Here is a 26,450-nt window from a genome sequence, read left to right on the forward strand (position 1 = left end):
GTAGTAGGAAATTTCTTGATTGTCATGAAAATACTGACATCATATCTTAATTACAATAATTATAATTATTGTAATATTATCATTACTGTATTTTATAGTACTTATAATAATGTATGTGTAATGGAATTTTAATAATCACAAAAATAATGCAACATAAAACAATACAACAATCTTAATTTGTTAAAAATAGGTTTAATGTTATGTAAAATTTCTTTTGATGTAGGGTTGAAATTTATTTTATTTTATTGTGTTGAACTGCATTCTTTGCTGTCTCAGGTCAGTTTCAAACCAGGGTTCGTACAGATATTTTTAAATGAAATTCCTGGACTTGCAAACTATATTTTGATTTTCAAGGACTTCAATCAGAGATCTCACTTATCAAAATAAGTTGTATCTTTCAAATTCTAAAAAAATAAATAGATAAATAAAAATACACAAATAAAACACATGGTTATTATAGTTAAACCATGGTAACCACAAATTAACCATGGTTTTCCTACACTAACCGTAGCCTAACCATGGTATTTGTAGTAAAAATGTGATCTGCTTGATCTTAAACAATGATTCGCAATCCACGCTCTGAAGTCCCAAACTGAACCAAATGATTTGTGATCGTCCTTTGAAGTCCCTATCTGAATTAGACGATTCGCAATCCACGCTCTGAACTTCTGATCTAAAGCAAAACATTCGCAAAACTATGGAAGTCCAATTTCGCCATATAGGAAAAAATTCAAGACTTAAAAAAAAATTATGACATACTTAAATCATAATTACCAGATAAAAAAAAGTTGAAATTCTGACTTTACAAGTCGAAATGGTATGTCTTCTTTTAACGGCATAATATCGACTTTTTAATTCCTAATTTCGATTTTTTTCGACTTTCTATCCCATAATTACGACTTTAAGGCATGAATTTTTTTCTTCGCTCTGAAGTTGTGATCTAAATCAAATGATTCGTGATCCGCCAAATTCTGGCATATTAGAATGATTTCTGATTCAAATGATTCGCGATCCGATTGGAGCTCTTCGAAACAGTGAACAGTTATGTGACACAATGGTTTTAAAGGATTAGTTCACTTTCATTACAACAATGCACAGATAATGTACTCACCCCCTTGTCATCCAAGATGTTTATGTCTTTCTTTCCTCAGTCGTAAAGAAATTGTTTTTTTTGTTTTTTTTTTGAGAAAAACATTTCAGGATTTCTCTCTTTATAATGAATATGGATGGCGCCCCGAAGTTTGAACTTCTGAAATGCAGTTTAAATGTACTTTAAATGCAGCTTCAAAAGGCTCTAAACGATCCCAGCCGAGGAAGAAGGGTCTTATCTAGCGAAACGATCGGTTATTTTCGAAATAATTTGACCATTTATATACTTTTTTACCCACAAATGCTCATCTTGTCTCATCTCTGCGCATGCGATGTCTATGTGATTCGGGTAAATACAGTTAGGGTATGTCTAAAAACTCCTATCTCGTTTTCTTCCCTAACTTCAAAATCTCCTTAGATTGTTGCAAAAGTACTGACATAGTGTTTACAAAGTGAACATACAAAGAAACTCAAACGCCCTTTACAAAAAAAGGCATTGTAGGACGATTTTGACATTGAAGACGTAAACAAGGTGGGAGTTTTTCGATATCCCCTAACTGCATTATATTGACTTCACATTCACTGCGCAAAGATGAGACAAACTTCGGGGCGCCATCCATATCCATAATAAAAGAGAGAAATCCTGAAATGTTTTCTTCAAAAAACATAATTTCTTTACAACTGAGGAAAGAAAGACGAATATCTTGGATGACAAGGGGGTGAGTACATTATCTGTAAAGTTACATTGTTGTTATGAAAGTGAACTAACGTTAATCCTTTAACTTAAGTTTTGAAATGCCCTGTTTCACATATCACTGTATGTGCGTTTTAAATTCATTACAAGCGATGTCAAAAATTAATGTTTCTTTTAACTTGATCTGGTTTTTGCTATTAAATCGCTTGAAATGAATGATCAAAGTCACGAGTTTGAATGACTCACTCAATTGATTCAGTTCATTCTTTGTCTTTTCGCGTCTTCAGCCATGTTTACACGACATTGTCAATAGTAATAGTGACATAGCTCTCTAGTTTTATGTCATTAACTAAAATAAGCAAAAAAAAAAAAAAAAAAGGCCTGATGTTTTTTGAATTGCTGTACTTTACGTTAAAAGTTTGAAACGATTAAACACTTATTTCTTAGATTTAAATAATTTGAGTTGTTTTCAAATTCCTTATCAGGAATATTGCTATTTTAAGGGGTTTTCTGGGTCTTACAGGACTAGTTTACTTCCAGAACAAAAAATTACAGATAATGTACTCACCCCCTTGTCATCATCCAAGATCCAGTTCATGTCTTTCTTCAGTCGTAAAGCGATTATGTTTTTTTGAGGAAAACATTTCGGTTAAGTCTCTCCGTATGTATGGTGCCCCCAAGTTTAAACTTCCAAAATGCAGTTTAAATGCAGCCTCAAAGAGCTCTAAACAATCCCAACTGAGAAAGAATGGTCTTATGTACCGAAACGATCGGTTACTTTCGAAACAAATTGACAATTTTCAATTTTTTAAAGGGATAGTTCACCCAAAAATGAAAATGTGATGTTTATCTGCTTACCCCCAGGGCATCCAAGATGTAGGTGACTTTGTTTCCTCAGAAAAACACAAATTAAGATTTTTAATGAAAACCGGTGCAGTCTGCCAGCCATATAATGAACATGGATGGGCACCTTTAAAAGTAAACAAAAACATGCACAGACAAATCCAAATTACACTCTGTGGCTCGTGACGATACATTGATGTCCTAAGACACGAAACGATCAGTTTTTGCGAGAAACTGAACAGTATTTATATCATTTTTTACCTTTGATACACAGCCACGTCCATCTGTCATGAGCACCAGTTTATCATCCGGCTCGTTACATGTAAACGCGCTCTGGCGCAGAATAGTCCTACTTGACTGCAATATTGTTCAGCAAAATATTAACAACTTTTAACTGGGAAATGAATCACATTAGAAGTAAAATTGGCTGCAAGTTCAATATCATGTTAACTACACGTTTTTCAGTGATAAAAATAAATGTAAAACTATTTGCTTAAAGAAAAACTATATTTAAGTGCAAATGATGAATGTGTACACAGACAGTCTTTATTGTAAAAGAGGTAGAGAATACAGGTGTTTCACTGTACAGAGAAAAGACAGCACTGTTGATATACTCATTCAAACGGTAAATAAAGACAGCAAACACACCTCATTCATATAACTGATACATACACAAACCCAGTAAAAAAGAGAAACACACTCACACACACAAAAAATAAAACAAAACAATCTTTGGATTTTTCTCTATTGCCCCCTTCACCCAAGCCAATTCTATCTCAGCTTTGAATAAACAATATAGAGCAGTGATAATAATAATAATATAATAACTATAATGAAAGCAGTCTTAATGCAGTTTAAAAAGTTCCCCTTTCAACACCCAGATATTGCAGTAACAAATAGTGGAAGTTGTGATGTAGTGGAAAAGTGAAAATAAAATGACGGCAGCTAAACGCCATCCAACTCTTCTCTCTCACACAAACACACTCATTCATCCAAACGGAGAAAATGGCCTTATTCATGAAACAAAAGCTCAACAAATGCAGAAATGGTTTGTATATCTCAGAGGTCACGTTAACCGAAAACTGTCTGTCATTGACAGAATTTTCGTTGCAATGACGGAAAAATCTGAAGGGTGATTTAGTGTAATTATTAGCTGTAATTCCCACCCTGTCCAGGTATTTATTGCTTGAATTTCCTAATGAATTTGAATTTGAAATTTGAGATTTCATTGCGATTTATTGGATGGGAGGCACACTATGTACTTGCCATTGACTGAAAATAGCATAGACCAAAAGATCGACTGGGATTTACTGATCAATATTGCTCATTAAAATGAGAATACATTAAAATCGATGTCGCTGCGGGGTGTGGTGTTGAACATGAAAAGTTAAGCAGTCTCATCTGTTCTCTTCAACATTTTAAAAATTAAAACATGAACAAAAATAAATGCAATTAAATGTGTTATAATTAAAATAGGAAATTTAAAATGACGGGTGATAAGGAATTATGACAGAATTTTTACGACCCTGTCCGTCCAAATGACAGGCAATGTAACAATCTAACGCAACCTCTGATATATATATATATATATATATATATATATGACTGAATGCTAAAAAATAAGATTTTACAAACAATTTACTTCTTGCTTCATGGATAAGGCCCATCTTATGTTAATTATTGTATCGAATGGACTACAACAATTTTCAAAAGAATAGCTTTATGAACGGTTTAGACAGAAAATCTCTGCTCGTGTTTCATGAATGAGGCTCAATGTCAAGTCCAATAATGAGCTTCTAAATCAAAAATGCGAAAAACAAAAAACTGCAGTTGGGTAGAAGAGTGACCATCATTCTTTTGTCATTTCGTTAGTCCTCCGGTGTTTGAGGCGGACGTCAGTGGACGGAGCTCATCAGTCAGAGTTGTCGGAGTTATCGCTGCAGGGTGAAGTGGCAGAGGGCGGCGTGTTTTGCTCCTGCCAGTTACCATTAGTCTGCAGACACAGAAAACTGCCGTTAAAACCACAAAAACCAAAGTCGTCCTGTACAGAAATCTCTAAACATAAGAAAACACTAGCATTCATGACAGTATTTAAGGCCTATTCACAGGGACTGGAGAAAAAAAAACTATGCTTAGGCTTATTGATTTAGCTTTAATAACTGCTTTCTATTTGAATATATTTTAAAACGTAATTTATTCCTGAGATCAAAGCTAACATTTCAGCATCATTACTCCAGTGTTCAGTGTCACATGATCCTTCAGAAATCATTCTAATATGCCAACTTGCTGTTTAAGAAACATTTTATTATTATTATCAATATTTAAAACTATTTTTTTTTTGGGGGGGGGGTAAATGCTAAATGCTAAATGCTAAAAATGCAGCATTGAAATAACATGAATAAATTACATTTTAAAATATATTCAAATAGAACGCAGTTATTTTAAAAAGTTAAAATATTTCAATTGTTTTACTGTTTTGCTGTACTTTCAATCAAATAAACAGACTTGGTGAGCAGAAGAGACTTCTTAAAAAAAATTAAAAATCTTACTGTTCAAAAACATTTGACTAGGAGTGTATACTAGTGTTACATTACTAGTATATACCTTCACTATTTTTATTACTAATAATAGACCACTATTATTGATATATCAAGATATATGAATATTTCACACTTATTTGAATTGAAATTTGTATAGGCAGATTAAATTCTAAGTTTTAATTTAATTTATACAGTATTTTTCTGGATACTTCCATTCAAAGAGCTTAGAGAGGTTATCTTTTATATGTAAGATCATGGACCCTGGACCACAAAACCAGTCGTAAGGCTCAATTTTTTTGAAATTGACATTTCTCGCAATCATCTGAAATCATCTGGACGTAGCTTTCCATTGATGTATGGTTTGTTAGGATAGGAAAATACTTGGCCGAGATACAACTCTTTGAAAATCTGGAATCTGAGGGTGGAATTTTTTTTTTTTAATATTTAAATATGTCCAAATGAAGTTCTTAGCAATGCATATTACTAATCAAAAATTAGGTTTAGATATATTTATGGTAGGAAATTTACAAAATATCTTAATGGAACATGATCTTTACTTAATATCCTAATGGTTTTTGGCATAAAATATGTATTTTTGGCTATTGCTACGAATATACCCATGCTACTTATGACTGGTTTTGTGATCCAGAGTCACATATGTGCTGTTCACCTTTGTACACACGTGTGAATGTTTCTCATAAAAAATTAATGTGCCACTTCACACATCACTCATGATGTGAACATGCCTTAATTATAATCAACAGCGCATGTAAATCCTCAAAAAAAGCATGACCGAGTAAAGATCAAAGCGACGTGCATGTAAGTCACTTAAAAAGCAAGGCTGACACAAGCATGCATGTAATGAGCTCCTCACCCGACTCTCTCTGGTACTATAGAGTCTTTCTGAGAAGTGTGATTGAGCGTCCTACCAGAGAGAGAGGAAAAGGACATTTAGGCAGAGCTGCATGGCAAAGCAAACACACAAAACCACACCATTCCCTCTAATGTTGCTTATCCAGTGAGATACAAACACATGCACAGAGATGATAGCATGCAGCAAAATGCAGGAATGCTGTTCAAAGTTGAGACAGTCGTACTTGAGCTCCCATGTGATAGGGAGGCTGCTCGCCGTTCATTGGAGGAACTCCTAGGAAGCAGTCAGCTGACCCCGACAGCGAGAACGACCCTGAGCCTGGAAGATTGAGAGGTGTGCATTAAAGGATGCATTCAATTGATCAAAAGTGAAAGTAAATACATTTATAATGATTAAAAAGATTTCTATTTCAAACAAATGCTGTGCTTTTAAACATTTTATTAGGGCTGCCCCCTATTAGTCGATAAGAAGAGACTTGGTCGACCAAAATTGTATAAGTCGCAGAAAAAAAGCTGGTCTATGTGGTAATATAGTACATCAGGCAGGACATCCAAACGCTCACCTATCATTCATCGACCTCAAATATGACTTTTCATCTGAAAAATGTATGTACCAGCAACACTGCATTGCAGCTCAATCTAATGTTAAGGGGAGACACTGCAGGCAAAAACAGTTTTTTCATGCACCTGTCAAGTGAGATTTTGGGCTTTTTGGCATTTCATAGTATTTTTTTCAGACTAGTGGAAAGAAAACACCCAAAAGACACAAGTGTTTCTTTTATAGCACTTTATCTATTTGTGTCAATAGATTTCAAATACAATCTATATTTTGAAATGCCGTTTTCTCAAAATGATTTTTTTCTCCTACACTGAGCCATAAATCTCCAGTTCAGTAACACGTACACTCACCAAACTTTGCATTTTTATTCCTGTCTAAATTGTGAAGGTTTTTACAGAGGGATTTGTTCATATATAATTTGCTTCATTTTATACAACATTTTATTCCGCCAAAAATGGTAAAAATATGAAATACCCAAAGTCCCCTCTGTAAAAACATTTGACTCTAATACAGCGGGGAAAATAAGTATTTGACACATCAGCATTTTTATCAGTAAGGATATTTCTAAGTGGCTATTGAAACAAAATTTACACCAGATGTAGCCATCAAGCCAAATATTGAATTCATACAAAGAAATCAGAACATTTAAGTATACTAGTTGAGTCATAATAATAAAGTTAAATGACACAGGGAATAAGTATTGAACACATATAGATAACAAGGTGCAAAAGGACAGAAAGCCAGGAGATCATCTGAAATCTGTCAGTATTGAGATAGAAACCCTGCCCCCTATCAGTACTAATTGATATCAGCTGCTTTAGTCCTAATTGATGGCCTATAAAGGCTTCTCATTACCCAGAAGGCACACAGGAAAGACTTCATGATGGGTAAAAGCAAAGAACTCTCTCAAGATCTTTGTAATCATATCATTTTGATGGAAATGGTTATAGGTGCATTTCCAGAATGCTGAATTGAACTATTCGGAAATGGAAAGAGCATCAGTTCACCATAAACTGGCCACGATCAGGTGCTCCACGTAAGATCCCTGTTCGAGGAGTCCAAAGAATAATCTGGAGAGTTCTCCAAGAGCCAAGACCCACTTCATGAAGACCTTGCATCAGCAGGTACTGTTGTTTCAAAGAAAACTATAAACAGTGTACTGAACCGCCATCGCATCCATGCACGCTCACCACGCAAGACTCCATTGCTGAACAAAAAGTATGTTGAGGCTCGGTTAATGTTTGTGGATTATTGGGAGACTATAGTATGGTCAGATAACTTTTTGGCAGTCATTCTACACACCATGTTTGGAGAAGAAATCGTACTTCCCACCTCCCCAAGAACACCATACCAACAGTTAAGTTTGGGGGTGGAAGCATCATGGTTTGGGGCTGCTTTTCAGCAAGGGGTACTGGCAGACTTCATATTATTGAAGGCAGGATGAATGGAGAAATGTAGCGGGACATTCTGGATAAAAATCTGCTGCCATCTACCAGAAAGCTGAAAATGAAAAGAGGATGGGCATTTCAGCAAGACAATGATCCCAAACACAAGGCCAAGGAAACAATGAAGTGGTTTCAAAGAAAGAAAATCAATTTGCTTGAATGGCCCAGTCAATCACCTGACCAAAAATCAATGGAGAGAACTGAAGATCAAAGTTCATAAAAGAGGCCCAAGGAACCTTCAAGATTTAAAGAGCGTTTGTGTGGAAGAATGGGCCAGAATCTCTCCATGCAAGAGGCGTCCAGAAGCTGTAAACACCAACAAATGCTTTTCTACAAAGTATTAAATAAAGTGTGTTCAATACTTATTCCCTGTGTCATTTCACTTTATTTATTATGACTCAACTTGTATACTTAAATGTTCTGATTTCTTTGTATGAATTCAATATTTGGCTTGATGGCTACATCTGTTGGAAATGTTGTGTCAATAGCCCACTTAGAAATACCCTTACTGATAAAAATGCTGATGTGTCAAATACTAATTTTCCCCGCTGTATGTCAAAAAAAATTAAACAAATATTTTGAAACTGAATTCATCCAGTGTTTAGATTTTTGTACTAGAAATGTATGGAAGTTAGTGCATATTTCATTAAATAATGCCTCATTTGCATATTTAAACCTAACATTTTAGAAAACTTGTAATACAAAAAATGTTTGCACTTATCAAATGTATCCAATTACCTGGGTAAGTAAGGTGGTAACTATTAGTTGTTGTTTTTATACCCTATTCACCTGCAGTGTCTTGCCAAGAAAAATGTGCACTATTAAAGTGTCCGTGGAAGCTGAATAGCAGCTCGCTCGCTGCATGACAGATGGAGACGCCAGTGCAGTCACTTGCTCTTAAAATAAATAATTTCTTGTCATACAGATCAAAGTAATACATCTTTCGAGTCTGTAAAGACTCTACATTGATTTGTGTGCACTCACAATAACAACGAAACGTTGCACTTTTGTAAAATATTTCAAGCAAACAGGATGTCGTCTCGGTCTCTGTGAACTTAAGAGCGAAACTTTGAAACTCTGTGAAATGTCTACTAATAAATGAACCAATTCAAATAGAAAACATATTCTCAGATTATGTAATCCATATGAAACACGCTTACAGGCGAGTCAGTGTCGACGACTTCATCTCTTAAGGTGAAAACAAAGAAAGCACTAATTTATTAATAGGTTATTAAAACATTAATGCAGTCTCCTTGCTGTTTTTCTCTGACACATTCATAATTATTATATCTGCTGGTGCACTGCGGCAAGCTTTTTTTGTGCGCTTGAGAACTTATTAGGCTATGTAGACAATTAAAGGCTCATTATTATGATTTATATGGTTTATTAATAAATGTTTTAAATAAATAATATAAATTAAATTCATCAAAAATCTATTAGCACTAATAATAATCAGAAATGTTTATTGAGCAGCAAATCAGCATATTAGAAAGATTTCTGAAAGATCATGTGACACTAAAGACTGCAGCAATGATGCTAAAAATTCAGCTTTGTGTCACAGGAATAAATTATATTTTAACATATATTAAAATAGAAAACAGTTACTTTAAATTGTAATAATATTTCACAATTTGACTGTTTTTACTGTATTTTTAAACAAGTAAACAGCTTTGGTGAAGATATTAGTATATTCTGAATAGTATACCAATATTTTTATAAACTGTTTTATATTGTAACCAACAGAATATACATTAATTGCTTTCAAACTTTAATCACTTTGTAGTTGAAACCATGTTAGCACACTTTTGGTTTCATTTAATTTGACTGATTCATTTCAGTGATTCAAAAGGTTCAGTGAGTCAAAAGACTTGTTTGAATGACCACACACATATTCACTTACGCATTAAAGTAGAAGAGAATGAAAATTTCCTGGCAATTTACTCATCCCCATGTCATCCAAGATGTTCATGTTTTTCTTTCTTCAGTCAAAAGGAAATTAAGGTTTTTGAGGAAAACAATTTTTTCTTTTCATATAGTGGACTTTAATGGGGACCAACGGGTTGAAGGTCCAAATTGCAGTTTCAATGCAGATTTCAAGGGCTCTACACAATCCAAGCTGATGAATAAGGGTCTTACCTAGCAAAATGATCAGTCAATTATTAATAAAAATAAAAATATTTTTAACCACAAATGCTCGAACTCAACCTCACGTGTAATGTAGTGTTACAATACATGCAAATAAAGTTCTTTTAAAGGTTTTTAAAAGAAAATAACCGATTATTTTGCTAGATAAGACCCTTATTCCTTGACTGGGATCGCGTAGAGCCCTTTGAAGCTGCAATGAAACTGCAATTTGGACCTTCAACCCATTGGCTCACATTGAAGTCCACTAGATGGAGAAAAATACTGGAATGTTTTCCTCAAAAACCTTAATTTCTTTTAGACTGAAGAAAGATAGACAAAAACATCTTGGATGACATGGGGGTGAGGAAATTATTGTAGAAAGTGAACTTTCCCTTTAAATATATCGCTCAGTCCTATTTCAAATCCAAAACTATTGTGAAAACACCTCATCAGAGCTAAAAACGTGAACTAACCAGTGGAGTTTGGAGTGTGGGGTGATTCCTCACTCTGTGTCGCCCCTAAGGCCGTCTTCATGGCATACAGATTGGCCTCTTCCTGGAACTTGCCAATGTTCTTCTTATAGCGAATCCTCTTGTTGCCAAACCAGTTGGACACCTGTCACGATTTCAGAGCCAAAATGAAACTGATACGTCTCTGATGACCGGACGCTCCTGGAGTGCACTGAGAGCCAGGCTCCTCTCAAACGCTCGAAAGAAAACAAGCCTATTAGATAGAGTAGCTCGTACCTGAGACACAGTGATACCGCAGTTCTTGGCCAGCTCTTCTTTGGCCTCCTCGCTTGGGTAAGGGTTTGAAAGATGTGAATAGAAATACTCGTTCAGGACCTCTGTGGCTTGTTTACTAAAATTACGCCGTTTACGCCTGACAAAGCAAGAAAACGTCATAGTCAATAAAATATGACATCAACATCTGCATGAAAAACAAACAGGGTATCTGCAAGTTTATGAAGGTAAATGTAAGACTTTTTAAGAGCCACTGACAGATATTCTTTCTTGTTATCAACATAAGTTCACTAAAATGTATTACATTTTTCAAGACTTACTGAATGCATCCTGATTATGCGTAGGTATTTGTATGTGAAAACTACTGAGAAAGATATTTTTTGCACTGCATGAAGCATTTAAGGTCATGCCTTTTTGAACAAAACAAAATTTAATTTTTAATACTGATGCATTAGTGCACTAAAGCAAAGATTTAATATCACCAAATGCGTTTTAAACCCACCTGGCATCCAAAAAGCGTGAACGTAGTATCATGACTGCTTCACAAGTGCTCTGTTTGAGCTGTGTCTGAATGGAGCTGAACTTGCGGTGGATGATGGCCACCATGCGCTCGATCTCGCGTGGAGACACGGGCCGGGTTCGAGACTGCTCCCTCAGCAGGTTCATTACATGGGTAGTAAACTCACTGCAGGCCTGGAAAAAGCAATGAGATTCGAAAGCAGCTCTTTTCTATCTAATGACACTCAGAACATGTGCAATCCTATCTCAATTGTATGGTCTCATTGAAGGGAAAACACTGTGCAAACTAACAAAAACACAAGAGATCAAGATGTATTTCAAGCTCAATAGAGAGCAAAAATCAGGTTCTGGAAGTAAAAAGCGTATTCATTTTCTCCAGAGGAATGCATTTTGAACAATAACTTATAAATCATTAAAGTGAAACCAACTGTGAGCTATAAGGCTGTTGCCTTCATTGAAACCATCGTTCCACATTATTTCAACTTATTTTTGAAATTATTATGGTTAACAGTGGATTTCCTGACGGAAAAACTACACTACCCATGATTCCACAGAAAAAAAAAACAGGATTTCTTTAGCACCCATTCACTCCCATGAAGCACTGCGAATAATGTAATCAAGTCTCAAACTAATTCAAAATTTGTTTGCATAACATCTATATTTTCCAATAAAATAATACACACTACCAGTCAAAATTTTTTTAACTAAGATTTTTAATGTTTTTTAAAGAAGTCTCTTCTGCTCACCAAGTCTGCATTTATTTGATCCAAAATACAGCAATTTTTATATATATTTTGAACCTTTTTTTATTTAAATATATTTTAAAATGTAATTTATTCCTGTAATTTCAAAGCTAAGTATAAGTTTAAGTTTCAGCATCATTACTCCAGTATTCAGTGTCACATGATCCTTCAAAAATCTTTCTAATATGCTGATCTGCTGGTCATTTTTAATTATTAATTTTTCATTCATCATTATTCATTTTATTATCAATATTTAAAACAACTGACTATATATTTTTTTCAGGATTCTTTGATGAATAGAAAGATCCAAATATCAGCATTTATCTGAAATACAAAAAGCATTTGTAACATTATACACTATACCACTTAAAAGCTTAAAAGTCATGTATACATTTTTTAAAGAAATTATAGAATACAAGTTTTTGCTGTACTTTGTTGGATCAAATAAATGCAGGCTTGGTGAGAAGAGACTTGAAAATCTTACTGTTCAAAAACTTTTGACTGGTAGTGTATAACGTTTCTTTATATTTAATTTTTTATACATAATTGACAATGTTTCATAAGATTGCAGTTCTTTTCCTTATTAAAGTTGTTAAGTCTAAAATTTTCAAATCCTTCTTGCTTCAAATCAAGTTTGCAATGTTGATTAAACTCGTAGCTGGTTGATTGATTCACTTCCTTTAACCATGATTTTTTTATGGGAAAAAATGAATGAGAAAAATACTTCCAGAAATAAGCTGCTAAAAGTAAAAGTGGGCGTGCACTGCTGCACTCTATTATTGTAAAGCAGGATTCTGGACCAATGAGATTTCGCTGGGGGCGTGGCTACCCAGCAAATTGACAGCAATATGTACCTGCTCGTATTTTTCCAGCTCTGTGTGGTAAATGTTCCGAATTTGGCTCAACTTGCTTTTATAGTCGGAGTGCTCCAGTGAGCTGTCAGGTGACATCCCGCCAGAGCTGGTCGCGGCAGAGACTGCGGCGGCAGCTCCGCCCCCTTTCTCTGGACCGGCCACTCCTTCGGCCAGCAGCATGTTGTCCAATCGCACAAGCTGTGGGTCTGGAGGTTCCTCCTCCTGAGCATTTCTCATGGAAAGACCTGAAATGCATTAATTGAACAATTCATCCACTCACTCATTTTCAACCAGCTTTGTATTGTTACAATGTTAGTACCAGCACAAGTGAACAAACATTGTGTATTAATATTCTGTTGCCTGCACAAATAAAAAAAAAATACAAGTCATGACAAGTGACAATTACAACTTTTATGAAACCTATAGATCCTACTTTCAAGTTTTTGTATCCCTGCTCACTAATAGGCTGATCGAGTCCGATGCATTATGGGTAATGTAGTTTTCCCCTATGTTTTTTTTTTCCACCACAGCCCTTTAACCCTGTTTGCTCTAGTCATGTAGCATGATTAAAAAATAAAGATTACCCATTTAATATTCACCACATGTGAACCTGGACCACAAAACCAGTCATAAGGGTCGATTTTTAATAAACAAGCTTTCCCATTGATGCATGGTTTGTTAGGATAGGACAATATTTGTCAGTAACAACTATTTGAAAATCCGGAATCTGAGGGTGCAAAACCATTAAAGTTGTCCAAATTATATTCTTGGCAATGCATATTACTAATCAAATTTAAGTTTAGATATATTTATGGTAGGAAATTTACAAAATATTTTCATAGACCTTGATCTTTACTTGATATCCTAAAGATTTTTGGCATAAAAGAAAAATGTAGTCATGTTTACATTTAATAATGCAGATGCCTAATTGTATGACACTGGTAGTAACACTTCAAATGTACGAGATTTTGCATGTGACTAGTATGCATAAGAATAAAACATTATTTCATATAATACAAAGATATAATTTCACAAATTATACTATAATGACTGTTTATTTTCATACTTGAGTCATTAAAATTTAAATTATAAAATTATAAATTTAAAACTGAGACTATTTAAGATTTCAAAACCCATATTAATTAAAACTAAATCTGTGTTAACTTAATTAAATCCCTTTTCAAAGGTGTAACACTATAACAATTTTCTCAGAGGAGTGTAATTATTACAATCCAAGATGTTTGACACACTAATGGCAGTCAATGACCTACAAGATAAATATGAATATTAATTTGAATTTATTCCCTAGAGCAACACAAGGTTAAATGCTTCAGTCAAGGGCAAAACATTAAACAGGGTGACTCCTTTTGGCAGTTCCTGTGTCATCACTGCTTTAACGTTGCAACCCCCTCAAGTATTGATTTATTCTATTACACATACTCTATTTAGAAGAGATTTTATTTTTATTTATATACTTTACAAAAGGTTTCAAGACAGCACCGTGCAATAAACAGTGAAAGCGCACGGCAGACGTGTATGATTAATGACACACAGCATGCAATAGCAGGAAGCGTGCCAAACCACAGAAATTAAAAGACTCCATTAGGCCCAAAGCCATTTAATTACTAACCATCACAGTAAACATTTCAGTCCTCTTATGGGACTTTCTAAACTTAGACTTCATACAACCCAAAGACATTATGCAATTATTAATAGTTCAATTCTTGCATGCAAATAATAGGACGCTGCATGCAAATAAAAATGTTATTTAGGCATCTTGTTTCTGATACACGCTAATTACGATTTAATTGTTGCACTGATACCCTAATGCATGCAAATATGCAAAACATAGGGTTTGAGATAACATCTCTGAAACAGAGCTGAGAAAATTTTATTTGCTAATCAGGAACTGCAAATGTGGTCTTCAGACCAGCCAGAAACCATGTTATCTGTGTGGGTATAGTGCTAGTTTAAAATGTTTAATGCATGCAAATAATTTTGTACAACAAAGATAATACAGCTTGAGACTGTTTTTTAGTATAAGAAGAGTATTATTTGAAATCAACTTTAATTTTTTTTTTTTTTTAAAGCTGCAGACATTGTCAAACCCATAATCAATATGCTATTGTTAAATAAAAAGTGCTGTTTTAACATTCAACTCATGCAGTATTGCATGCAAACGATGGGGTTTAAACATATATTCATAAACTAGAATGAAATCTAAATGATTATTAAGGAAAAATGCTTAAATTATTGTATTTTTATGAGGTGTACAATCTCTGGCTTTGTTCTTGCAGAACATGGCGCCTGTGTCGAATCCAATGCCAACTTTTAAACCAATTATAAAGTTACAGTTATGATATTTACCAGTTTTAAAACCAAATGCATACTTGTTACTCACCAGTTTTCTCTTTAATTTCGCACAGGACGCTGAATAAAGCCGGTTTCATCCGATGACAGTTTAAAGCGTGTTTTCTGTCACAAAATAACAAACAAAAGTCAGTTAGCATTAGCATGCTACCGCTATAACGCTGACAGTAAAACTCGTGTTTAATATGTAAAAGCTGAAATCACGTTGCTAGTGATAATAAAATATTTCACAACCTCACTTTTTATATAAATTAGATGTGTTTCACGTAAATACTTAATACGTATTTCGATTCTCCTGACACATTAGCCTTTCACCTTAGCTTCAGACAGTGATTTGTGTTTTTGTGGAGTGAAGAAAAATAAAGTTACTTCTGTTATAAAATAAATGTAAATCAATATAATTAAGTATATCTAATAGCCACTCATTAACTTGCAAAGTACATATCGCAAAATCTAAAAACAAGAGTTGTTTTAAGTCATAAAAAACGTAAACAATAGCAGCTAAGCCCGTGAACTTCAGCACACATTTTAATATTTTGTTTTTACTTTTTATACTTTAAGTCTTGTTAAATCAAACAATAGAATATTTGAATGTATCAAGCGCGAAATTATGTCATTAAAAAGATTAGAAAACGTTAACAGATATGTTGTAGCGTAACTCTACCCTTGTCTCACGCGTCCGTTAGCACAATGCTAAACAAGTTTTTAAAGAAATAATTTCAAATAACTCACTTTGCTTGAGCTTCGTCTAAACTTTGGTCGGTAATCGTCATGATCTGTTGCAGGATATCTCCGATGTCTCGGCGGTTGTCGTGTCCATTTTCGCTACCTTCGAGGCCCACGGTGTCTCCGTCGGGGCGGTGTTGAGAAGACGGGTGAACCGGGTTAAGGGGATGCATTCCCGGGTGGACGTTCAACCCGAGACCGCGGCTTGCGCTGGGCCCGTTGCCTGTGATGGGCTGCTGCGGCTGCAACATCCTGAGCAGTACATTAATCTAGATGAGTGTGTGTGACTGTGAGTGAGTGTGTGTCCATGCATCACCACGATGGAGTCCCCTAGCGATTGACAGACAAAAACCGTGCCCTTGCATGGAAGTAGGCATTCTGCAAATGCAAAAGTCAAGATATGAGTACATTATGACCACACAGTCCTGGGTCAGAAACAGCATGGAAACACATAGTGGTGAAATTAAATGCAACCTCAGCTTTAAATGCAGCCAAGTCCGTGAAACGTGATTTTATGCTGATAGAGTTTTTTGTGAATAAATCTCATAAACCTAAGAAACATGTTAAGCTCACATTTCATCCTGAAATCAAAAGAAAAATTAATTAAAAGGAAATCCAGTTAAGCTTTAATTTGTGCTGATTTAAAAAGTAGAGAATTCCAGAATGATTTGGGATAGAAATGTGACCATGGACCAGGAACCAGAAACTAGTCATAAGTGTCTTTTTTATTTATTTATTAAATTTTTTTTTTTTAAATTGACATTTAGTGAGCAGTACTTGCATATTTGGCTGAGATACAACTATTTGAAAATCTGGAATCTGAGGGTGCAAAAATTAAATAAAAAGCAAAATATTGAGAAAACCACCTTTAAAGTTGTTCAAATGAAGTTCTTAGCAATGCATATTACTAAACAAAATTAAGTTTTGATATATTTACAGTATGAAATTGACAAAATATCTTCATGTAACATCTTTACTTAATATCGTAATGAATTTTGGCATAAAAGAAAAAAACATGTTTTCTGCTTAATTGTCATTAAAAAAAATTGCAAATCTTCTTTAAAGCAGTTTTTTTTTTCATTTATTGGTTTTAAAAGTGAAATATGAACCAGGCACGTTCTTGACCGTTTCCATGAGGTACATTCTTGTATCAAAGCACAGTTTTACTAAATTATGAAATGTGATATTCTTGCATGCAGTGAGTTGCTCAACATATGCAAGATTCCTTTCTGCAAGTGCATAGTTTACATGTCAGCATGTCATGGCCTGGAGGCTTTAGGTTGAACTGTAATCAACAGGGAAGAAACAGGACATGTTTCTTGATGCTAAATGAAACTTGAATGTCGAGAATCTAATTTTAAAGACTAGACGCTTAATCGGTTTCTCCTCTGTGCTCAGGTCTTACTCTATATCACCAAGTCTAACTTCTCGTTTTGCTGGTAGTCAACAGGAAATCTGCAAAACCACAGACTGTGTTAAACAAACAGGCCGCCAGTTTCAACATGCAAGACTTTCAGAGCTGTTGAGCGTCAGCACACATTTCCTATACGTATGATTATAAAATAGCTTGGCGTTTAAACAAAAGTGAGTTTAAACAAAGCAGATTGCATCATGCACTTCTATAGTGCATTTCTATACATGAAGCTCTTCCACTAGTTACACCGAAATGGGCCAGATAAATAGGGGTGGATCAAGGCCATAAGAGAGGAACAGGAAGAGACAGAGCAAGCAGACTGTGAAGCGGTGAAGCTGTCGATGCATCGTGTCAGCTTTTAGCTCTTTTTCAGATTCGGTTGTGAGAAACACTCATACAGATTAGCCGAGATATGTGGGAGTTAATGCATGTTCGTACACGGAGGTGAGATGCATGTGGGCTTTACTTGACATTCCGCTGAGAGGACCTCATTTAAACTCGTCTAAAGTTGAGAAGGTAAGCAGGGCCGTAAAATGTCACCCACCACCTAACGCCGAGTTGAAATCAGTACTGTGTTGTGCGTTGAAAATGTTTTATCTAAGATGGATTAGTTTCACATATTTCACATTCTCATATAGACTATGTTTTGTTCGACCTATGCTGACTCTTCAGTGTCTTGACTTGTTCAAAAAATGGAAATGAGTGCTCTCCAACTTCATACTTTTTCTAGGCTCTCACATTTTCTTCCACGGAGAGCTCGGCAGAAGCCACGATGAACTGCTCTGAGGTCAGAGTTGAAACCTCGGTGGACAAGCAGTTGGAAGCTCTTCTCATTCTCGAAGAGGGGGATGAACCTTCGGATCTGATAAACAGCAGCAGAGGAAGGAGCGTGCTGAGAGTTAGGACGGCTGATGAAAACACAAACGATGACATTAGAGAAGCCACAGAGGGAAGTTCACATGATCACAACAATGTCCAAGTAGGAAAAGGTGAGAGCGAAGCAATACAAGCAGAAATGAATGAGGAGACCCAAACTTTAGAAAGTCAGCAAGAAGAGAAGGTGGAAGATCACACGAAAACGGACAAGGGATCGTCAGACGGGACGGGTGCGGGACCGGAGAAGATGCCACAAGCAGAGACACAAGAGAAGCCTAGAGCTCAAGGAGAAGTAAAACTGCGGCCAAAAGACAGACTAAGTCCTGCCGATGCAAAGCTAACGGTAATGTTTGATAATTATCCTAAATTTAATAGAGCGAAGACCCCATGAAATGGCTTGACAAGTGTACTAGGTTTCCTTCCTGTGTTGATGTATTTCCTAAGTGGGCGGGACCTTTGAAGTGTATTTTTTTTTTAGTTTTATACCAACAGGTGTTAGGATATTTTAATTCTAGAAATTAGACGTTTTATTATTTTAATTATTTGTTCTATTAAGATAGACACAACTTTTCAAATGCTTGGGGTTGGTAAGATTTTTAAATTTTTTTAAAATGTCTCTCATGTGTTCAGCAAGGCTGCATTTATTTGATCAGAAATACTGTAAGAACAGTAAAACTGTGAAATATTATTTCGGGTTAAAATAACTTTTTTCTGTTTGTATATGTTTAAAATGGTAATTTATTTCTGTGATGCAAAGCTGAATTTTTTAGCATTATTAGTCTTCAGTGTCACATGATGATGACGACAATTTTCGCCGGCTCAGGAAACATTTCTGATTATTATCAATGCTGAAAATAGCTGTGCTGCTTTATATTTTTGTGGAAACTGTGATATATTGGAAATAACATTTTTAACAATAACACTTTTGTAAGATTATTAATCAGGGTATCTGATTTTTAAGATCAGCTTTAAGACTTTTTAAGACCTGCACAAATAAAATTACTACCGTATGCAGTTTCTATGGTAACATATTAAGCTGTAAAATGACTGTAAAACAGTATGATTTTACCATTCAGATCCCTTTTTGTTTAAATGATAAACGTCACACTTCAGTCTATTTTTAAGAAAATGGACGCATCAAAATGATAAATTATTATATTAATTTAAACAAATATAATCAATTCATTACCTTCTTTTCGATCCACCAGTTCACATTTACCGCCAAATTCAATATCTCTTGAAATCATTATTAAAGACTTTCTTGTACCATTTAAGACTTTTAAATGGTCTTAAATTTGATACAACTAAAAATATGGGTTGACTTTCTACTAGTCTGAACAAAAACAGCAGGCGGCCTACTAATAATGCAAATCATTCTCTACCAGCACAGACTGTACACAAAGCAGCACAGCAGCTGACTTTATAATGTGCAGCGCTCATATTTATGTAATAAAGTCTGAACAGAAACAGTAGGCGGGCTTATTGAAAATGCAAATGCATTCTCTGCCAGCAGGTGGCACTTTTGCAGCTGATTTTGAAAAGCACAGCACTCATATTTACATAATAAAATCATAGCTTTTTGAAGTTTAATCGTCACATTAAGCTATATCGCAATTCTTGTCTTTACATCCTCAAATTTAGAGCCTCTTTAAATCATGTCATTTTTTTGTACCACTTTCTTGTGACATTCTTGTACAGCGTTTTATGGCCTTAAATTTGAAACAGATAAATTTAGGACTTTTTAAGGACCCGTAGAAATGTATTTACTGTCACTTTTGATCAATTTAATGCATCCTTGGTGAATAAAAGTGTTAATATAAATAAATAAAAAACTTCTTAACTCCAAGAGTTTGAACTTTAAGAGTTATGAGCGATAACATACTTTTGATCGCCTGTCGGGGCGATTGGGGTGAGCCTTGGTTACGTTGACGTTGTGAGTACTACCATCCCTCCATGTTTCAGTAAGTCTCTATGACATACCGTTTGGTCTGCACAATCAGTTTTACGTGGAGATTGCTGATCCTTGGTCATTCTAACAATTGTAATAGGGTTTCAATGCTACGAACCCCTAAAAGTATATTCATCAAGAAAACAGCCTTGATTTTATCCATCAGGAACTGAGTGGATTGTGTTGAGAAGATACTAGTACTTTTCTAAGCAATCTGACTTTTATGGGTGAACTCTTTTAACCCAGACCTGAATGAGGTTCTTTCTTCTGTTGAACATGAAGGAACATACATTTTGAAAAATATTGGTAACCAAACAGTTGCTGGTCACCACTGACCTCCACAATATGGAAAAAATACTTAGAACTCAATGGCTACCATCAAGCGTTTGGTAATCAGCATTCTTCAGAATATCTTCTTTTGTGTTTAACAGAAAAAAAGAAACTCATACAGGTTTGGAAATACATGAGGGTGAGTAAATGATGACAGAATTATCCCTGATAGTTTATGATAGTTCAATGATGATTTGTTTGTGATGTGCTCAGGTTCACAGGACATCTCCAGATTTCCCAGACGCTTTATGTGAGCTGTTGTTCGCGTTACAAGAAGGCCGGCGACTCAACGACCAGCGCTGCTCGTTCCGTCTGGAGCATCGCAGGAGATGTTACTCAGAGCCCAGCACACCTCGCCACAGCCAGAGAGGTGAAGAGACACAATCTAAATGCATTTCATCATCCTAAATATATGAGCAATATCACACAAGTGTACATGAGATATGGTTGTATATCGGCACTGGCGTAGGTAATCACAGCGTACTGATTTACAGCCATATCTCACAACTACTCATGTGATATTTTGTTTATACAACAGTTTGATGGCACAAGTGTGCAAATACATAAGAAACAACAACTGAGTGTCTTTAAAAAGTTTAAGCTGAGCAGTTTAAGCTGAGCACAAGCCTCTGTTACTAATTCCAAAATGTCACTTTAGAACTAGTAATGAACGAACATTGAGTTGCTTCATAGAAAACTTATTGTATAACTGTATTAAAAGCTCACTGTATTGCGTATAGTAGAGTACAATGAAGGAGATGGTCTGAGCGATCGTGATTACCTGCATTGATACAGCATTCATTCTTATTCCCGATGAAACATTAGTTTGAATGTCCGCTAAGGAAAGTGTTGTCTCTGTCATAACATTAATATCCTTAATATCATCTGTTAAAGGAACACTCCAGTTTTGTTTTTGTTTTTTTGTTTTTAAATAGGCTCATTTTCAACTCCCCTAGAGTTAAACTGTTGAGCAGTTCGCACACTCGCGCTCAGGACTGCGCATTGGCTGCTCTAGCCTGACAAAATAAGCCATTTTTAATGCTATTTACACATTAGAACCAACAATTATAAGGCAGCTGTTGTCAGATTTCATTTGTAATTTTAAATATGAAGTTTAATCGTAAACAGTCCGACTCCGCCATTGTGTCGACTCAGGTGCAGGGGAAGACAAGAGCCTCTTTTCCACTATCGGGCTGAACCGTTCTCATTGCGTAACCGTTCTATTCCGTGCCGATCCGGGCCAGTCAGCACGGATACGGTTTGATTTTCCACTGCGGTGCAGATAACGGAACTCTTTGGAATGTAAATACAAATGCGTCAGTCGTTGCTTTGGCAACGCAAGAGTAGGCAGCCCCGCTTCTACTGTTATTGTCCTTTTGGACGCGATATGTATGTTTTTATTTTTTCCCGGCACTGTTTTGAACTTTTCTTAATGCCCTTCTCTGCAAGACACTGCGCTATAATTAAAAAAAAAAAAACTTTTTCGTTTCTCTTTGCAGCCTCCAGCTGTTGTTGAATTTTTCTTTCTGCCCAAATATCAATATAAGAGCAAATGTTTCATTCACAGACCAAAGTATCTCAGCCATTTGTATTTATATTTACCGTATCTGTTTACTGCGCACCCGCATAACACCGGAGAAACTGGTAGCCAGGCAACAGAGTGGTGACGTCATGCACACGCATTTTACCAGCCCGGCTCAGCACGGTTGTCTAACCGTGCCGAGAATTCCGGGCCGAGAACGGTTTGTAATCGTGCCGTGCCGTACCAGGCTCAGGTGGAAACACAACTGGAACCGTACCCAACCGTTCTAAGAACGGTTCGGCACGATAGTGGAAAAGCGGCTAAGAATGTTTCCAATTGAGCGATTGAGGTGTTCTGTTGTTAGATGTAATAATGAACACAACAGTCATCATTTACTCCCGACATCTGAGCCACTGAAGATGCAGAGGATAACGTTACTTCCATTTTTAAAAGGAAAGTGCTGATCCCGATCTACATATCCGTCTATGTTTGTTCGAATCATTCCTGATGCAGCTTCACCCACAGCAGAAGCAAGTACAAGGGATTTTTATGCATCTTTGCAAACAGCCTTTCTTAATGATATGCTTGTTGGAAAGTTTCGCTGCTAAACGCAGATAAAGTAAACATTACAGCTCATAATGACATATCACAGAGGGGCGGGGCGAGCAGAGCTCATTTGCATTTAAAGGACCAATAAAATGAGTTGATTTTTTGCAGAGCTGATTTTGACAAGGTAAAAGGGTGTTTTTTTACACTACTATTGAGAATTTTTAACCAAAGTATATTAGAGACTTTTCATTAAGACCCTAAAGAATCATATGAATTTGTGGAAAATGGTCATCCGATGACCCCTTTAAAACTTGGCTCTGTAGTTACATCATGTTCTAAGACCGACGGAAAATGAAAAGTTGCGATTTTCTAGGCCGACATGACTAGGAATTATAGCATGGGTGCAGCAGATGCAATGATATTATGCAGCGCCTGAAAGTGACCGGCACTAAGTTTGTGTTGAGTTGAAGCTGGCAGAGTTGACTGTCCACAAGTTCATATGATTCTTTAGGGTCTTAATGAAAAGCCTCTAACATACTTTGGTTAAAAATTTTCAATAGTAATGTAAAAAAAACACCCTTTTACCTTGTCAAAATCAGCTCTGCGAAATATCAGCTCATTTTAAGACATGGCCCCGTTAAATGCCAGCGAGCTCTACTTGCCCCGCCCCTCTCTGGGATTATGTTTACTTCAGCAGCATTTAGCCACGTTTAGCTGCATTTAGCCACGTTTATCTGCGAAACTTGCCAACAAGCACATTATTAAGAAAGGCCATTTGCAAAGATGCATAAAAAACCCTTATACTCACTTCTGCTGTGGGTGAAGCCGCATCAGGAACGATTTGTCGATCGGGATTGGTGCTTTCCATTTAAAAACGAAAGTAACGTTAACCTCTGCATCTTCAGCGACTCAGATGTCGGGAGTAAATGACTACTGCTATGTTCATGATTACATCCAACAACAGAACACCTCAATCGCTCAATTAGAGTCTTCCTCTGCACCTGAGTCACACAGTGAGGATCGTATTTGGATCGTATTCGACTGTTTCAGCTCGGTGAGGGCGGGTCTAAGGTAAGAGGCTAATGTCAATCAAATGTATTTCGTCACAACGACAAGAAGCTAAGAATGAACTGATTTTAAAAAGGGAAATTACTTTTAAAGATTAAAAAATACCACTGGGTGGATTTTTATCATTGTAGGATGGTTGTGTAAACAAACTGCCAACACACATTAATGTTCAAACAACTTGGAAAAGTTAGTTTTGCACCCGATGACCCCTTTAAGGATGATTTCTGATGACAGCGCTGCTCAGTGCATTTGTTAGCTGCATCAAGCTGTTGTTAAAAATAAAAATAACTTCCAATTTTAAAAATCTAACGCATTTATTTTTTCAGTATTAAAAGACTTACGTAATTTAAGAATTACTGCTGACTCGCAAACAGTCTCTTGCCGTCATCTAAAGGCAGAACAATGAGAAATATCACAAATACCCTTTCTCAATACTAAACACATTTACATAGTACTATTTTTATAAAATATATTATTGAATAATAATATATAAAACAACGACAACAACAGCAGCCATCATAAAAGTTTCTAGGCAATTCAGTCAAACATACAAAGACAGCACTCTGATATACAGCATTAAAAGTGGAGATTTTGTCAAAACTATTTGCTCTGGAACAAATAATATTTTAATGAGACCAAACACCGCACATTAGATTTACCCAAAACTAATTTTAACTAATGTTTAACTACTATAGAGACATCAGAGCCAGCTGTAAATTTCAGAAGATCTGTCCGAGCTGAGACTGCTTTTGTGTGAATGCAGAAACGGTGATGCAAAAAAAGACAGTATCTTTATTTACAATTGGCATATCTGAACTATAAACAAGAACATGCTTGCCTGAACATCTCTTAAAACTACATTCCGTGACACAAAAACAGTAATAATTACAAAATGATACTGGATTTGGGTGTCCGCCATGACACTGTAAAGGTCATTGTGCACTGAATCCAAAATTTCCGTATGCATTTTTTTTTGGTTTTCTCATGTTTTTCATCCTTTCATATCAAAATGCTTGTTACGGATGCGAAAACACAGAAAATCGAACCTGATCAGAATTTTTTATGACAGACAAAAGTTTCGAAGGCAGTGTATTTATTTTTAAACGTGCGAAAATTTCAGTTTTCACAACAAATCCCACCCAATTGCTACTCAAAACTAGCCCCAAACTAGCCCAATGGCATTTTTAGGGGGGTCACATTCCAGGGGATAAAGATAACGTTATAGGGGTCGTTTCAACCCGCGGACATGAAAAACCACCCACAGCAACAGTGTTAAAATAGCCCAATTCCACGGACTTGGCAACACTGGTGTGCAATGGCCTTAAAAAATACTGCAAGTGGAATGATGCGATTAAACTGTGAAATGGCTGTTGATATCGCTCTAATATCACACTTCTATCAGCCAATCAGATTTAAGGACCAGAAAGAACTGTTGTATGAAAAAGAATAGGAAACAGGACTTATGAACCCTGTCTTTCCAAACAGTGGTGTTCTCCTCCATGACATCCCTGCAGAAGGAGGAGTTCTTTGATTTGTTGGCGACTTCTCAGGGTCGTCGACTGGATGACCAGCGAGCAGAACTCCAGGAGGCTCCCGCTGCCCCCCCACCTCCGCTGGCCAAGCCCAAACAGAGGAAGAGCAGCTGGAAGATCCCAGAGGCCACTCGAACCGTTCCCACGCAAGCACCCAATGAGGATTTATACAACATGATCGTTAACTCACAAGTGAGCACTTCTGACATGTTGTTTATCGCTACTGGAATACACACATATGACCTGCTCTGACTGTAACTGGCATGTTTGTTTTTTGTATTTGAATTATGTCTGGAAAGTTTTCTTTTCTTGTTACTGACTTTCACTTAACATGGGGGTTCTTAAACTTGTTGATGCCAAGGGCCCCAAATATGATGAGACCCCATTCTACAAATATGACATAGGCAGCTGTATATTCTCATGTGTAAAAAAAGACAGTTCAACTGTGTGAGAAACATGATTTTAGAAACCAATTACTAATTGATTAATTAATTTAATGAAGGGTCCAAAAATGAATAATAATACATTTAGGTAATTAATTAATTAACTAATTAATTAATTAATTACCCAAAATGTATTATTATTCAATTGCAAAATGCAACATGTAATACATAACCACAATAATAATAATTTATTGTAATATAAAAAATGTTATTATTATTATTATATATATAATAATATTATGTATACAATTTTTTTTAATATTAAAGATATTGTTTAAATTACTAAACATATATAATCAATATAATAATTTCTGGTTATAAATGTGGTAAATTGGTAAAGGCTAATGTTTTTGATTTCTAAAATAATTATAATTATATTAAAAAGTAATATCATTATTATGCAAAATGTTCATGCTAATAAAATGTATGATAATATAATTTATGGTCAGTAATGTCAAATTGGTAAAGGCTAATGTTTTTTTATTTCTACAAGTATTATTATTGTATTAACATTTTCATAACAACCACAATAATAATAATAATAATAATAATAATATTTTTTGTAATATAAAAATATTATTATTATATATTATAATATTATGTATAAAAAATATTGTTTAAAAATTATCATTTTTTTATTACTAAA

At 35.4% G+C, this 26,450-nt stretch overlaps 2 protein-coding genes across 3 annotated transcripts; one reads left to right on the forward strand and one right to left on the reverse strand.

Moving 5' to 3' along the window:
* Positions 1–3,150: 3,150 nt before the first annotated feature.
* Positions 3,151–16,445, reverse strand: pbx2 (pre-B-cell leukemia homeobox 2). 2 transcript variants are annotated; one of them, XM_073847172.1, is made up of 9 exons: positions 16,129–16,445; positions 15,428–15,501; positions 13,027–13,271; positions 11,413–11,603; positions 10,914–11,049; positions 10,641–10,782; positions 6,264–6,358; positions 6,041–6,091; positions 3,151–4,619 (listed from the first exon to the last, which is right to left on the reverse strand). In XM_073847172.1, exons 1-9 carry the CDS (start codon positions 16,371–16,373, stop codon positions 4,539–4,541), a joined length of 1,260 nt encoding a protein of 419 aa, XP_073703273.1. In that variant the 5' UTR covers positions 16,374–16,445; the 3' UTR covers positions 3,151–4,538. The 2 variants fall into 2 exon arrangements, with proteins under 2 accessions (XP_073703273.1, XP_073703274.1); XM_073847173.1 differs by lacking the exon at positions 6,041–6,091 and having other exon boundaries at positions 16,129–16,442.
* Positions 16,446–17,855: 1,410 nt separating this feature from the next.
* On the forward strand, positions 17,856–25,613 carry gpsm3 (G protein signaling modulator 3). The gene is made up of 4 exons (XM_073846979.1): positions 17,856–18,052; positions 18,267–18,755; positions 20,904–21,060; positions 25,315–25,613. The coding sequence occupies exons 1-4, from the start codon at positions 17,990–17,992 to the stop codon at positions 25,611–25,613; spliced, it is 1,008 nt and encodes a 335-aa protein (XP_073703080.1). The 5' UTR covers positions 17,856–17,989.
* Positions 25,614–26,450: the final 837 nt, after the last annotated feature.

This window comes from Garra rufa, chromosome 9, assembly GCF_049309525.1.
Source record: "Garra rufa chromosome 9, GarRuf1.0, whole genome shotgun sequence".
NCBI classification, from domain to species: Eukaryota; Metazoa; Chordata; class Actinopteri; order Cypriniformes; family Cyprinidae; genus Garra; species Garra rufa.

Bases quoted from the DNA above. Each gene is read 5' to 3' on its own strand.
- pbx2 (XM_073847172.1), bottom strand. From the start codon at position 16,373: ATGTTGCAGCCGCAGCAGCCCATCACAGGCAACGGGCCCAGCGCAAGC. The intron at 13,272-15,427 runs GTGAGTAACAAG...AATGCATTTCAG, and splicing joins CGAAATTAAAGAGAAAACTG to GTCTTTCCATGAGAAATGCT. The intron at 11,604-13,026 runs GTACATATTGCT...TGCTTTTTCCAG, and splicing joins AGCTGGAAAAATACGAGCAG to GCCTGCAGTGAGTTTACTAC.
- gpsm3 (XM_073846979.1), top strand. From the start codon at position 17,990: ATGTGGGCTTTACTTGACATTCCGCTGAGAGGACCTCATTTAAACTCG. The intron at 18,053-18,266 runs GTAAGCAGGGCC...TACTTTTTCTAG, and splicing joins ACTCGTCTAAAGTTGAGAAG to GCTCTCACATTTTCTTCCAC. The intron at 18,756-20,903 runs GTAATGTTTGAT...TGATGTGCTCAG, and splicing joins CTGCCGATGCAAAGCTAACG to GTTCACAGGACATCTCCAGA.